Source organism: Geotrypetes seraphini, chromosome 4 (genome assembly GCF_902459505.1).
Source record: "Geotrypetes seraphini chromosome 4, aGeoSer1.1, whole genome shotgun sequence".
NCBI classification, from domain to species: domain Eukaryota; kingdom Metazoa; phylum Chordata; class Amphibia; order Gymnophiona; family Dermophiidae; genus Geotrypetes; species Geotrypetes seraphini.
In genome coordinates, this window is record NC_047087.1 from 49,798,863 (window position 1) to 49,812,813 (window position 13,951).

The window sequence follows — 13,951 nt, forward strand, 5'->3', positions numbered from 1 at the left end:
CTCGAGTTTTGGTCCTGTTTTCCTTGATTCGGGGGTGCTGTTATGGAGTCTTTCAGCCGGGCAGAGGAGCGTGGTGAAGAGGGGGAAGCTGAATTGTCGATCTTAGCTGGAGACTCGTTCACGGAGGAGCCGCTGGAGCAGGTTGGTGTCGGCTTCGGGGAGGAGCGTGTGCAGCCCGTTCGGCGCTCTAAGGTCGAGGCGCTGTCGGCGTTAGCCATCGCCGGTACGGGGGTCACTCGGGGGACTCGTTCGGGGATCCTTTCTGCTGCGGGGAAGGTCCGGCGTAAGTCTACGTTGTCGGGCAGTGAGCAGGGAGCTGTTCCGGCCGGCCGCAGTTCGCTGATTTCGTCGGGGGGCGGGGCTTCAGCAGCAGTATCCAGTGCTGGGAGTGGGAGCAGGAACGTGCTGGCGAGCAGGGAGGTGGGTGGAGACGTAGCTCCTCTGCGTGGGCCGGTTATTGGGGGCAGGGAGGTTTCGGCTGCAGCAGGAGTCTCTGAGCCTTCTTGCTCTGGGGTTTCAAGTGTTCGGGAGGTCTCCTCTGGGTTGCTGGCTGGGGGACCTGGTGAGTCTTGTGTGTCTCCAGGGGTTTTGGGTTTGGGAAGGGGCATGTGTGCACCTGGTTTTATGTCCGGTGCTGGTGTGGGACCTGCAGGTCCGTTCCCAGGTTTATTTGCAGGTAGTTGGGCTCCGAGTTGGGGGGCGGCTTCTTGGGGTTCTAGCCCTTCGGGTGGCGGTTTTATGCCTTCGGTTTCCCACTGGGGTGGGGGTGTTCCGGGGAATATGGCTATGGGGATGATGCCTGGGGGCAGTTTTGGGTCAGGATGGGGAGCCCCTGTTGGTATGCCTGGGTTTTGTTTTCCTGGTCCTGCCTCTGTTTCTTGGTCTCCACAGGTGACGTGTCTACTACCAGGTGGACAGCCGGTGCAAACGGACGGTTTGGGAGCAGTTGGCAGTCCCGGAGTTTCTGAGAGACCTGGCTATTCAGCTGCGGAGCGCGGATCGGCGCCGAATGCTGGTGCGGTTGCTGGCGGAGGCACTGCGGAATCTGTCCACAGTTCATCCCTGATGCCGGAGGTTGCTGTTCGTGGCGGCTCGGCGCAAGCTTCTGATGTCTCTTCCGTGGTGGGGACTGCTGACCAGGGCGTCTCTGGAGTGTCTGCTGGAGTACCGGGAGCTTCTACTACTGGTAACAAGGCGCCTGCTCAGGTTGCTGGCGGGGGTAGGCGCGGCGTAAGAAGCGCAGGCGTCGGCGTCGGGGTTCATCTTCGTCCTCATCTGGGTTGTCTTCGTCGGGTTCGACGTCCTCCTCTTCCGTGGCAGCCGGTCCTGCTGGGGTTGTGGAATCTACTGGGGCTGGTAGTGGGGAGGCTTCTACAGGGGAAGTACGGGGTGCTCCGGCTTTAGTGGCACTTACTGAGTTGTGGGAAAAGGTTCCCCGGGATTTGCGCCGGAAGATTCGGCGGCGGTCCTGCTTGGATATTTTTCGCCTCATGGAGGGTAGAGCCCATAGGAAGAGGCATAGTAAATCCAAGCGTGCCGGGAAGGAGGTTAAACCCTTTCCAGTTGCTCGTTCCATTATTAATTGGATCCGTGCTTTTTTACGGTTAGCGAGTGTGTGGGGTCGTGCTAATCCACAGGATGCCGGTTTATTGTTGTCCTATGAGGATTCGATTTTGGATTCCTATCAGCGCTTCGGCGGGTGGGCTTGGTTGAACTATGACGAAGCCTTCAGGGACAAAATGGAAGAAAATAGTTTCATGTCTTGGGGTTCTCAGGATGTGAATCTATGGCTTACACATATGGCTTCCAAATCTATATTGGGGGCGCCGGTGCGGACTTTTGGGAGTCCTGGGAGTGTTCGGCCCTTTCGCGGGGGGTCGGGGGGGAGTCCTTCAGCAGGTTCCGACGTGTGTTGGAAATTTAATAAATCCAACTGTCCCTTCTCCGACTGTAAATTTCGTCACGCCTGCTCCATCTGTGGTCAATCGCACACGGCCGTTAAATGTCCCGAACGGGTCGGTGGAGCAGCTGCGGGAGTTGCGAAGTGATGTTTCGGTTGCGGTGCCTACTCCGATTCGGGTAGGAGCTATGCGCCCGTGGTTGCTCAGTTATAGTCGACGGAGGGTGGCGGATATTTTGGAGGCAGGGTTTACAGAAGGTTTTGATATTCCTCTTTTGGGGGAGGTGTCGGCGGCGTGGGTTCAAAACTCATCTTCGGTGTCCATTTTGCGTGGTATAGTGTGGGATAAGTTGTCTGCAGAGATTCAATTGGGGTGCATTGCGGGTCCTTATCGTGTTCCCCCTTTTTCCAGCATGAAGATTTCGCCTCTGGCAGTGATTCCTAAGAAAGTGCCGGGGCAGTATCGTCTCATTCATAACTTGTCTCGGCCTTTTGGTTGGTCGGTTAATGACGGCATTCCAAAGGATCTTTGCACTGTGCGGTATGCCTCTTTGGCTAGTGCATTGAGGCTTATTGTCTCTGTCGGACGTGGTGCTTTGCTGGCAAAGGTGGATATCGAATCGGCATTCCGATTGCTACCCATTCATCCACGGGCTTACCCGTTATTGGGTTTTCGTTTCGACGGTTTGTATTTTATGACCGGTGTTTGCCCATGGGCTGTTCCATTTCGTGTGCTTACTTCGAAATGTTCAGTTCATTCTTGCATTGGGTTTTAGTTCAGCAGGTGGGTGTTGACTCAGTTGTGCATTATCTGGATGACTTCTTGTTTATTGGTGCAGGGAGTAGTGGGGTTTGTGAGCGTCTTAAGCAGGTTTTTGAGGATTTGGCGGAGGATTTTGGTGTGCCTTTAGCTCGTGACAAATCGGAGGGGCCGGTTACTTCTTTGGTGTTTTTGGGGATAGAGTTGGACACAGAGGCGTTAGTGACGCGGCTGCCTGTGTTAAAAGTTCATCAATTGCTCGGACTCTTTGAGCAGGTGATTCATGCTCCTAAATCTACCTTGCATACGATTCAGTCTTTGTTGGGGTCTCTTAATTTTGCCTGTCGAGTTCTTCCTATGGGGAGGGCTTTTTCACGTCGGTTGGCAGCTTCAACGGCAGGGGTACGGGATCGTCATCATTTTTTGCGTCTCCCTGTGGGGGTCCGTGCCGATTTGCGTATGTGGTCAGTTTTTCTTCGGGATTTTAATGGGACTGTGCCGATGCTGGCACCTGAGATTTCTAGCGTTGACCTTGAGCTGTTTTCAGATGCGGCGGGGGGTGTTGGTTTCGGTCTGTATTGCAATGGAGACTGGTGTGCGGAGCGTTGGCCTGAGGAGTGGGTGTGGGCCGGCGTTACAAAGAATATTACCTTGTTGGAATTGTTTCCGCTCATAGTGGCTTGTGAGCTCTGGTCGGGTGTTTTGCGTAATAGACGTGTGGTGTTTTGGTGTGACAATTTGGGAGTTGTGGAGGTCGTCAATCGTCAGGCGGCGCGCTGTTTGGCGGTGAATGCGCTCATGCGGGAGTTGGTTTTGCGCTGTTTGCGGTTGAATTTGTTTGTTCGTGCTCGCCATGTTCCGGGTTTGCAAAATGGCATTGCTGATGCTTTGTCTCGTTTCAATTTTTTGCAGTTTCGTCGGCTGGCGCCAGGAGCTCGAGCAGATGGTTCACGGATGCCAGCGCGTTTGTGGAGCCTGGTCGGGAAGGAGTCTGGACGATGCTCCGTCTGTCTGTAGCATCTTCTACGTGGTCACGCTATTCAGCGGGGTTTCGGGCGGTAGCAGCTTTCTTAGCTGATAGGGGTTGGTGTCCGGGAGATGTGGCCGTATCCTTATTGGAGGATTTCGTGCTGTCTTCTTTTCGGGATCGGGTTTCTCGGGGTGTTGTGCGTGGTCAATTAGCGGGTTTTTCTTTTTTCTGCAGGGCCTTGGGTTGGGCTTGCCCAGTATCTAGTTTTTTGGTCCAACGGTTGCTACGGGCATTAGGACGCGTACTTCCTCAGCATCGTGACTCGAGGTTGCCTGTTACTCATGAGTTACTCCTACGTCTGTTGGCGGTATTGCCTGAGGTGGCCAACTCACCTTTTGAGGCCTGTTTATTTCAGGCGGCTTTTTCCATTGCCTTTTTTGGTGCCTTACGGGTTAGTGAGTTAGTCGTAGGTCCAGCTTTGGGAGGAGTCCCACGGGGACTTCCGATTCAGCATGTGACTTTGCAGGATTCGGTGTTAAGGCTGCATATTGTTAGCTCTAAGACTGATCAGTGTGGTGTTGGGCATTGGGTGGTGCTGCATGCTGTGTCTGGCTGTTTGTCTTGTCCGGTTTTTAGGATGCGTGGTTACTTAGCCATTCGACCCTCTAGCACTCAGATATTGTTTGTGCATGCTGATGGCGCCCCTCTGACGCGTTACCAGTTTCGGGCTGTACTCAATTTAGTGTTGGCGCGTTGTGGTATGAATCCGGCTGATTTCGGAACTCATTCCTTCAGGATTGGTGCTGCCACGAGTGCTAGTAGGGCTGGTATGTCTGGGGAGGGCATCCAGAGATTGGGTCGTTGGGTTTCAAATGCCTTTCGGGGTTATATTCGTCGTGAGGGCGAGGGTGCTGGGAGCCTTGTTGCGCGAGGTTCTCAGTAATGGGATTTTCGTAAGGGCCCATTGGCAGGGGGTTTGATCTGTTTTGTTTTATTCTCTGTTTCAGCTCCCAGTTCCCGTTCCTATTCTATGTGGATCGTGGGCCATTCTTTCATCCACTGGGCTAGCGAACGTGCAGGTATCCGCCCAGGTGGCCGTCATCTCGGACTGGGGCATATGGGACTTCGTGTTTCCTGGTGGGGACAACGTGGGATGCGTTGGAGTCAGCTGTTGGTCTTGTTGACTGATCTGCGATCTCGGACTAGTCATCCTGACATACTGCTGATCCATTTGGGGGGTAATGATGTGGATGCCTGGACGGGAAAGGACTTGGTCAATAGGATCAAGGATGATCTGCGGGTGGTGTGGGATTGGTTCCCGGGGGTGTTGATCGTATGGTCTGACATTGTGCCTCGTCCAAGTCGTATAGCGTCCCGACGTTGGACGAGGGGCCTGGCCAAGCTTAACAGACAAGTTGGGAAATGGGTGGTTGGTCATGGAGGGTGGCAGATACTGCATGATTGGGTTGATGTTAATTGTTTTGGTTTGTTTCATACAGATGGGGTTCACTTGTCGGATGTGGGGTGGGACCTTTTGCTGGATGATTTTGCGTCCAGTTGTGAGAGGTTCCTCAGTGCTCGGTAGTAGTCGCTTCTCTTTTGGGGGAGGGCCTGTGTTGTACAGGCCTGTGGCGGGTCTCCCGAGCTACTGGGTGCTGGGGCTCATCCGGCGATGAGCGGTGGGCCGGCTGGGAGCCGTGCCTTGGGGTCAGGTGACCCGGGTTAAAGGGGCATGAGGTCATGCCACCCCTCAGACACTTGCTGTTGGTGGCGGGGTCGGGGGCAAAGGTACTGTTACACAGGGTAGCTCGGGAGGAGCTTGCTGAGGTTCATTGTTAATTAAGGTTCAATGTGTTAATGATGTTAATTTATGTAAATGTATTTATGGGTTAATGTGATATAATAAAGAGCTGCGGCTATTTACCACAATAAGGTGTGTTGTTTTATTAATATGGGGTAGAGAAAGGAGGGAGAATGACAACATGATGGGACTATCCAGATCCCGATGTTACTTTCACTGTAGCTAGGCACATAATAGAAGGATGTTGCAGATGGTAGGAATTTGATCATCAGACAAGACTTGTTGCCCCATCAAAGGCAGATAACACACAAATGATGCAATTTAACAGTAGTTCATTTAAATCCAAAACCATCTTCTGTTTTGTTGTTTTTTTAAATCATTGAATTCAGTTGCCAGTTGTCTAAGATGTGTTAAGTTTTTACGACACGGAGACAAAATTTGTTCCTGTCCCCCCCATCCCTGTGAACCCTGTCCTCATCCCCGCCCTGTCCCTGCAGACTCTGCCTCCATCCCTGCCTTATGTTTAACTGCAGATACCCATCCCCATATCATTCTCTAAGTAGCACCATCCCATAAAAGCAAGATCTAAAGTCCTATTGGTCTAAATTCAGTGATGCACAATGCTCTGGAAACATTACAGAATAAGAGTGCAAATTGCTTTATGCTGTTTTCCTTTTTGAGATATTTAGCATGCACAGTAATTTTTAGAAAAATTTCTTGTATATTAAGGTTTTATAAATGATATAAGGTGATAACCTTTTTTTATTGGACTAACTTACAGCATTTTGTGTGTGAAGGAAAAGTATGGAAGCACGAGGCATGTCTAGTGCATGGTATAACTGAGTGTTAATGATAGCTTCTTTTCTGTGTGTGTCGTGGAGTTACTTCCTGGTTTTTTAGAATTTTCAGTCTCTTACCTAATGTACCAGTTGTGGTTGTATTGGTTTGTATTCTGCTTTTTTACCTTCTGAGGGCTCCCTTTACTAAGGTGCCTTAATGGATTTAGTGCATGCTAATGATTAGTGCACACTAAATGCTAAGATGCCCATTTTATTCCAAAGGGTGTCTTAGCCTTTAGCGCATTCTAAGATTAGTGTGCACTAAATCCATTAGTGCACCGAAGAAAAAGGAAACATGTTTGTTTTTGTGGGAGAGTTGGAAATAAATGTTGATTTGATCAGAACAGGCAAATATCTGCTCCTTAAGAAATAGAAATTGGTGATTATTTCATTATTTCAAATGCAAAAAATATGATCTCAGGAAATCTTCTATAGTAGTTCACATTGAGAAAAGATAAAACTTGCTGTGATGTGCTAACTATTTCAAACGGGGGAAGTATGAAGTAAGACAGAAGTATCCCAATCAAATTGTCATTATGTTATTGCTGTGAGCCTAACATACAGTATCTCTTTCATTTTAAAGAGAAATATTTAGAACATAAGAATTGCCATCTCCGGATCAGACCCTGGATCCATCAAGTCTGGTGATCCGCACACGCCAGGTGTACCCTGGCATCGTTTTAGTCCCCATATCACTGTATGCTTCTCAAGGGAGATGTGCATCTAATTTACTCTTACCCGTATCACTCTATGCCACTCTTAAGGAGATGTGCATCTAGTTTACCCTTAAATCCTAGAACGGTGGATCAACTCCACTTGGTAACTTAGGTTGAAATAATCCCTGAAGGTGTACTGGGCTATAAACCTTCAGAAGGAGAACAACAAGTTTAAAAGCTGACTTTCTCTGAAGACAAGCAGGAGGAATGCAGGCACACTTGTAGGTGAAGTCTTCAGACTGAGCATGCGTGTGGGGGCTCTGCCCTAGCTCATTAGCCTTTAAGGCTTGACGGCATGCGCTGGTATTCTGCATATAGAGCAGCTCCCTCGAAATGTTCAGGTTTTTTTAGTTCCCACTCTTGAGCGGGTGTGTATGTTTAAGAGGAGACTTTCTTAAAACCATGAAAATTGATACCTTTTAAACAAGTGAGAATTTACCAACCCTGTTTCTTTTCTCTTCTGTGCCATATCAACTCTCAGCCTTCATTCTCATGCTCACTTCTCCCAGGGCTCAAAACTGGCACCACTGGGGAAGATGAAATCACGAATGCGTTCAGCCTCAGCTCCTCCCACCCTCCCACCTCTAGCTTCTGTGTTGGTGGTGGGGAGCTCAGTCAAGGGAGAGCCAGGTCACAAACATTAGAACCATTGTTTTTTAACCCTCAACAATGAGCACTTCAATAGTTTCTCCTACAGCCTCATAGAGGTAGGAAATTATGCACCCAATTGAAAACATAAAGCAACAGGGTAATCATAAGCAGTGTATAAAGTACAGCTACTTCCAAGTAGCCCTTCACCACCTGCTTCTTCCACCAAGTATTCTTTTTTTTGTCTTTATTTATTTGTGTATTTAAACAATTACGAGAAATAATTATATTCATTATACAATAAACTGCAATGTTTGAAATAACAATATCAAATAAGTAAAAGAACAAACAAAAAGGTAGCTTAAATTCCTATAACAATAAACAAGAAAGTATTTAAATATGAGTATTAGATAAGTACAAGTTTAGAGAATTCCATTGGAATTGATAGTACTTCATATTTTTTTTTCGCTATGTAAGCCTCATACCTATAGATCAAACAAATCATATTCCACCATTTTAAATATGTAACTTGGGTAAGATCATTCCAAAACTTTAAAATATGTCTAATAGCCAACGCTAGTAAGATATCTATCAAAAGATAATCATCAGCCTTTAAAAAGATAGTACCATAAATAGTGAAGATTTCAAAATAATGACTTTATAGGTAAGTAGAACATTAAAATGAAATATTGTACCTAAAATATTCCATATGGAGGACCTAACTGGTTTGTTTGAAGACCAATGCAATAGTGGTTTTATTTGTATACCGCCAATACCTCTTCAAAGTTCACAGTGGTTCACAATGACATAACTAATATAAGGTAGATTCCGCCGTGGCACTGGTTATCCAGCTCTTTTTCTTGGACCAAAATGATCTAACACATTTACACTGAAACAGAATGTGTTTAAATTAACCAATTTCAGAATTGCAGGTGTATGATGAATTTATAGGTGATCTAATAGGAGTCCATTGGGCTCTATGTGTTATAAAAAATAAACTTTGCATATAAGATGCAGAACAAGATATGTAAAATACCGAGTGCCATAGATAAGACCAAGTAAATTCTAATATTGTAAAATCAGTCTCTTCCCAATTTTTTTTATCCTAATAATTTGTTGGGTATAAGGGATTTTATCAAGTTATAAAATTTAGAAGCTGCATATCCCAAAGCTGTAAACTCTACAACAAAATAAAAGTGTAGGTTTACAGGAAAAAAGTTCTGGATTAATTCTAGCTTTAGTTAGGGCAGACTTTAATTATAACCATTTATAAAACTGGGAGTCTGACAAATGAAATTTAGTTTGAAGTTCACTAAAAGTGAGCCATTTATTTTCATTGTTGCAAAGTGAACCCACGTCCCATATATTTTTACTTTGACAATCTTTCCAATTTACCTGTTTCTTGTCTATTAAAATACTAGAATTATACCAAATTGGCAAGCAGCAAGAAGCCACCCACGGAAGCTCCAGGTTTTTATTTAAAGACCTGAAGCAATTTAAAAGAGGTAGATATAATAGGGTTGTAAGAAATCTGTTTTAAATAAGAAGTACCCAGAAGTCTAATTAAAGGAAAAGGAGTAACAATATCTAACTCAAGTTGTAACCATCTATGCAGAATATTAGTCAGCTGTACACAGCCACTCCGCTCCTTTTCTGAAAATAAATGCTTTATGATAAAGTAGAAAATCAGGAAAGTTAATTCCAAGAAAAAAAAAAAAATCTGACTTCAGAAAGCTAGTAAGAGATCTTGGGCTAGATTCACAAAGCAAACCTATTGTGTGCTGATCGGTTTGTAAGCCCTTAGTGACCAGATTTTCCTCCTGCAGTATTCACTAACCTGTGTAGCGATCCGCTTCCGGTGCGCGCATGCAAATGAGGGGAACTGCATGCAAAGTAGGCAGGGACGTGATTCACTAAACATTTTTTCAATCCGACTGTGCTCGCAAAAAGCGACTGCTGAGGACCAGTCGCTGAAGCCCTTTGCGACTGCCCTGCCTTCTGCTGCCCTGCATTTCCAACCTGTCAGCCCCATCTCCTGCAGCCCTGAACGAGCCTGCCTGCCTGCTCCGATCTCTCCTACCTGCTCGCCCCGACTCTCCTGCTCACCTCAGCTAAAACTCCCCCTGTTCAAACTCAGGCTCCCTGTCGATCAAAAAGTTTGCAACAGTTTTGGGATGAGCGCCAGGTGCTCTCCATGCACAAGGAAGCTCGGCTAAAACTCACTAGCCCTGACTCTCCTGCTCTCTGTCGCCCTTCCCCGCAGTGCAAGCCCGTGGTTTTAAAGCGGGGCTGAAACGGACAAGATTCGTTTCTAGGTCCCGAAATAACATTCTGTCATCTGGAGGCAATTCCCCCCAGAAAGAAAGATAGATAGCCAGTATTCTGAAGAGATTTTTGCCTGGTTTATTATGAGTCTGCAAAACATTTATATATCTGTTACATATCAGTGGTAACCATCACAAGAAAAGGGGGATGGACAAAAGAGGGGAAGGGGTGCGTGAGCAGGATATGTACTTCATTGTTTAAATCTTAAAGGTGTTAAGAGCTGTGGGGGGTTGAGCCTTCCTGTCTCAGACAACTAACCTAGTTAACATAAATTAAATGACCTCTTCCCAAACCATTAAGAAAGTAAACACCCAACATTCTACATTTGATTACTTCCAGCACAGGCAGGAACAAAAGACATAAAATATGTGTGTCCTTTTCAAATGTGTCCTTTCATAGACAGAGACAGAAAATCTATCCTTTCATTACAATCCCCTCTTACGTCATGAAAATGACGTCATAAATGCACAGCATGAGCGTGGAGGGAGAGATATTCTAGATATGTCTCTTGAGGAGGGGTTTTAGGGGCTGCAATGAGTCAAACAGCACAGGAACAGTCTAAAAATTACATAAGCAACAAGAGTGCAGATAATAATAAAGATTATAACAATAAGAAGGTCTAAGTTCAACATTCTTATTGATAGTAATAAGGGACTCAAACCTAGCCTTAACCTGGTCTCGGGCCTTGAATTCATCTGGGACCCCTATCTCATCTATGTATAGCTAAAGTGCACTGGCCTATCTACTGGCTGAGTAGTTTAACACGGAGCCGGAGGTCTCCACAGAGCCAGTAAATATCACCTAAAGAAAAATCTAATGCTGCAACAGTGAAGCATACCTATAATTTCCAAAAAAAAATACTAGGCTGTAGTTAAATTTCCAGTATGTCTCGGACAATAGTTTCTGATTAATACATTAACACATTTTAGCTAATCATGATTTAATCAGGACTACTTGAAACCGTCTTCCTGCCCTCAGGGTCTATCTGCATCCCCATGCCAGAGTCAGATTGATACAATTTCCCATAGGCCTTTTGGTGACACCAGCTATGCCAACCGAAAATGCTGAACGCCTGCAACGGCTATGCTGACATCTTTCATATTCTTTGAAATGAAAGCAAACTTGTGGTACCCTTAGCCAGCTTGCCTCGCTTATGCCTTGCCAATCTCTAACAGTATATCATAGCTGTCCTCCAAGCTATGAAGATGAACAGTTCCCATTATGAGTTCAAACCTCTGTCTTAGGTCGTATAGGCCATAATCTGGGCGGGGATCCCAGTATGCCCATATCTTACCCGTCGTTGAGCGAGTGAACGTGCATAAGGGTTGTAGGAAACTTTCTCAGGAGGCCCAGGCAAAAAGATACAAAGATGTCATAAGAGAGTATGTAAGTATGGGATAATATTATCTCTGACCCTGGTAATGGTAATGCAATAGGCCATGCCAAATTAAAACCAAATTAGAACCAAATTAGCAAGTTGTCAGAGAAGATACTGGAAATTCATGTATAACTGCCTTAAAAGCTAGAGGGAACTTTGTGAGAAAAGAAATGTACACGTGTTTCACTCTACAGCAAAGGAGAATCATAACAATACATAGCAAAATTTGTAGAATAGTTAAGATAGGATGAATTAAAACATTAAATACATGGTTTGCAGTGGGTGAATACTCAAAGAAAAGTTCCAAAGCTTGAGACATGAGCATCTTGGAGCAAATTTTGTGCAATCTGTCCATTTTCAAAAGTGATAGTATGATTCACTTCTTTGGAGGTTTTCTTAAGTTGTTCAATGTAAGTATGGAGTTCAGTAAAGTTCAGCAGCTTTTGGAATGTCTCATTCCCCATTCCAAGAGGTAGTGGATGTACAGCATATGAAGTAAAGTCTGAAATGTCCATAGAATAGGTTAAATAGGAGGAATTGTACAGCAAAGCGTTCTTAGGAAGGTGGCTTTTTCCGATGAACAGGAAACATTGTGTACAGCATGTGTGGAAAAGTCTTTGCAGTCAGGGTGCAGGAAGATGAATTACAGTCTAGCAGGAACCGGCAGTCTCTTTAAACTGGTGAGATGCACACTTGGGATGAAATGATGTTTGCACAGGATCTGATGTTTGCACAGGATCTTTCAAGTCACTGGAAACTGGTGGTGTTCACCCTTGAGATGGAATGATGTTTGTGCATCATTCAGCAGCTGTACTCCAGTGTGATCCAAATAAGAGATAGAAAATGGAAGAGAAAACATGTTGCCTGTACTGAATGTAGAGAGAGAGAAACCAGGTTGCCTGTACTGAATGCATAGAGAGAGAGAGAGAGACTAGTTGCCTGTACTGAATGTGGCAACATGTAACAATATTAATGCATTTATAGTTATGGCAAAAGACAGACAATAATCAGGTACTTAAGGTTCTTAATCAGACATTTCAAAAAGATATGTTTTTTTTGTGTGCTGCATATAACTATTATGGCAATTCAGAGAGACCATAATTCTGTACTGAATGTATTTAAAAAATTATGTCAGAAATGTGTACTGAATGGTTCATATCAAGTGAGCACCATAGAATATAGATATAGAATAAAACCTTTTCTTAAAATATAACCCCTAACTAAGCTACATTTAGTATATGCAAATTATAGGGAAAAAAGAACATTGCGCAATTTGGCTAGTTAAAAAAATTGGGGAAAGAGCTCTAGAAATGGCCAATGTTATGTATCCTGGGGTACCCCTCAAACCAAAACAAGTAGACAAAACACAGACCACATGGCATAGACAAAACACAAAACACTAATTTTTCTTCCATCTGTCAAGTGTTCAGGGCTGAACTTATCTCTGGAAATAAACACATTGTTATAGAAAAACAAAACAGAGATGAACACATGACTAAAGTGTATGGACAAATAACGCATAGCATAACCATCTCATATTTAGAAAAGCTAATGTCTCTTTGGATCGTCTTTATCTCTGCAGTGACAAAGAGGATCCCTGGAAAACACCAGAAATATCCTAGTGCCAAAACTGGGATGGGCATGCATACATCCGAACCGCTGCTAAGAAAAAGAAAAGAAAAACACATTTTAATTTTGCAACATCCTATTTTATCTTTAATAGTCCTGTTCATGCGTTCGACAATACCGAAACTCTGTGGGTGATATGGGAGATGAAATTTCCACTCAATGCGGAATGCGATAGCTAAATCTTTGCATACTCTGGCAGTGAAAGCAGGACCATTATCTGTTGATGTGTGTGGGACATCCCCACCTAGGGATGATTTCGCGAAGTAAAATGTTTACCATAGTCTGAGCAGTTTCATTTGTAGTGGGAAAAAACTTCAGGTTATCGGGAGAACATGTCAACAATAACAAGGGCAGCTGGTATACAGGGTTTCCCCTCTTTGCACCAAAGTCCGTCCGAAGGGCGGCTTTGGGCACCGGCCAGATGGGCATTGATTAAGCCAGTGACCAGGGTCTCTGCAATTAAAACATCCAGTACTTCTAGATGGATTATTACCATCTCAATCGGAGACAGGGGCCCGCCCGCTACGAAACCCGTGACCCCTTCTTCCGCGAGGAGCGGACAGGCGCGGTTTCCAGGTAGGTAGCTGGCCCTAATAATGCAGGATTTCCCAAGGCTTAGAGATCTCAAAGCGTAGGAGAGTGTTGCGTAGTGGTTAGCGCTACAGCCTAAGGAACCTGAGGCTTGGGGGTTCAAACCCTTCACTGCTCCTTTTTTCAATCTGAAATTATGCACGAGAACTAGTGGGCCATTCTGAAATCATTTGTTTGACCAGAATCTGCAAAGGAGAACGGAGGTTAGAAAGGAAAGTCTGAATAAGTAGGGAATCCATATTTGCATGGGCACTAAGACTCATTAAGCCTCTTCCACACCTATCAAGCTCTGTCTGCAATCCTAATCGAATCACATTGGATTCCTGTTACTCATCGCATTACCTTTAAAATCCTACTTTTAGTTTTTAAAACACTGTCTTTGAACGAATCCCAATTCATTAATAACTATTTATTCCCCCTGGTATATCACGTTCTTTAAGATCCATTAATCAAA

At 45.1% G+C, this 13,951-nt stretch overlaps 2 protein-coding genes across 6 annotated transcripts in view; both read left to right on the forward strand.

The window, feature by feature from the left end:
• The window catches only part of PHKB (phosphorylase kinase regulatory subunit beta), a 379,505-nt gene that overhangs the window by 37,397 nt on the left and 328,157 nt on the right, over nucleotides 1–13,951 (forward strand). The window lies entirely within an intron of this gene.
• On the forward strand, nucleotides 616–5,517 carry LOC117358922 (elastin-like). Its single transcript, XM_033940819.1, has 2 exons — nucleotides 616–1,186; nucleotides 4,638–5,517. The coding sequence occupies exons 1-2, from the start codon at nucleotides 625–627 to the stop codon at nucleotides 5,213–5,215; spliced, it is 1,140 nt and encodes a 379-aa protein (XP_033796710.1). The 5' UTR covers nucleotides 616–624; the 3' UTR covers nucleotides 5,216–5,517.

Coding starts and splice junctions, on each gene's coding strand:
- LOC117358922 (XM_033940819.1), top strand. CDS start 625: ATGTCCGGTGCTGGTGTGGGACCTGCAGGTCCGTTCCCAGGTTTATTT. Junction 1,187..4,637: donor ACCGGGAGCTTCTACTACTG/GTAACAAGGCGC, acceptor TCTCTGTTTCAG/CTCCCAGTTCCCGTTCCTAT.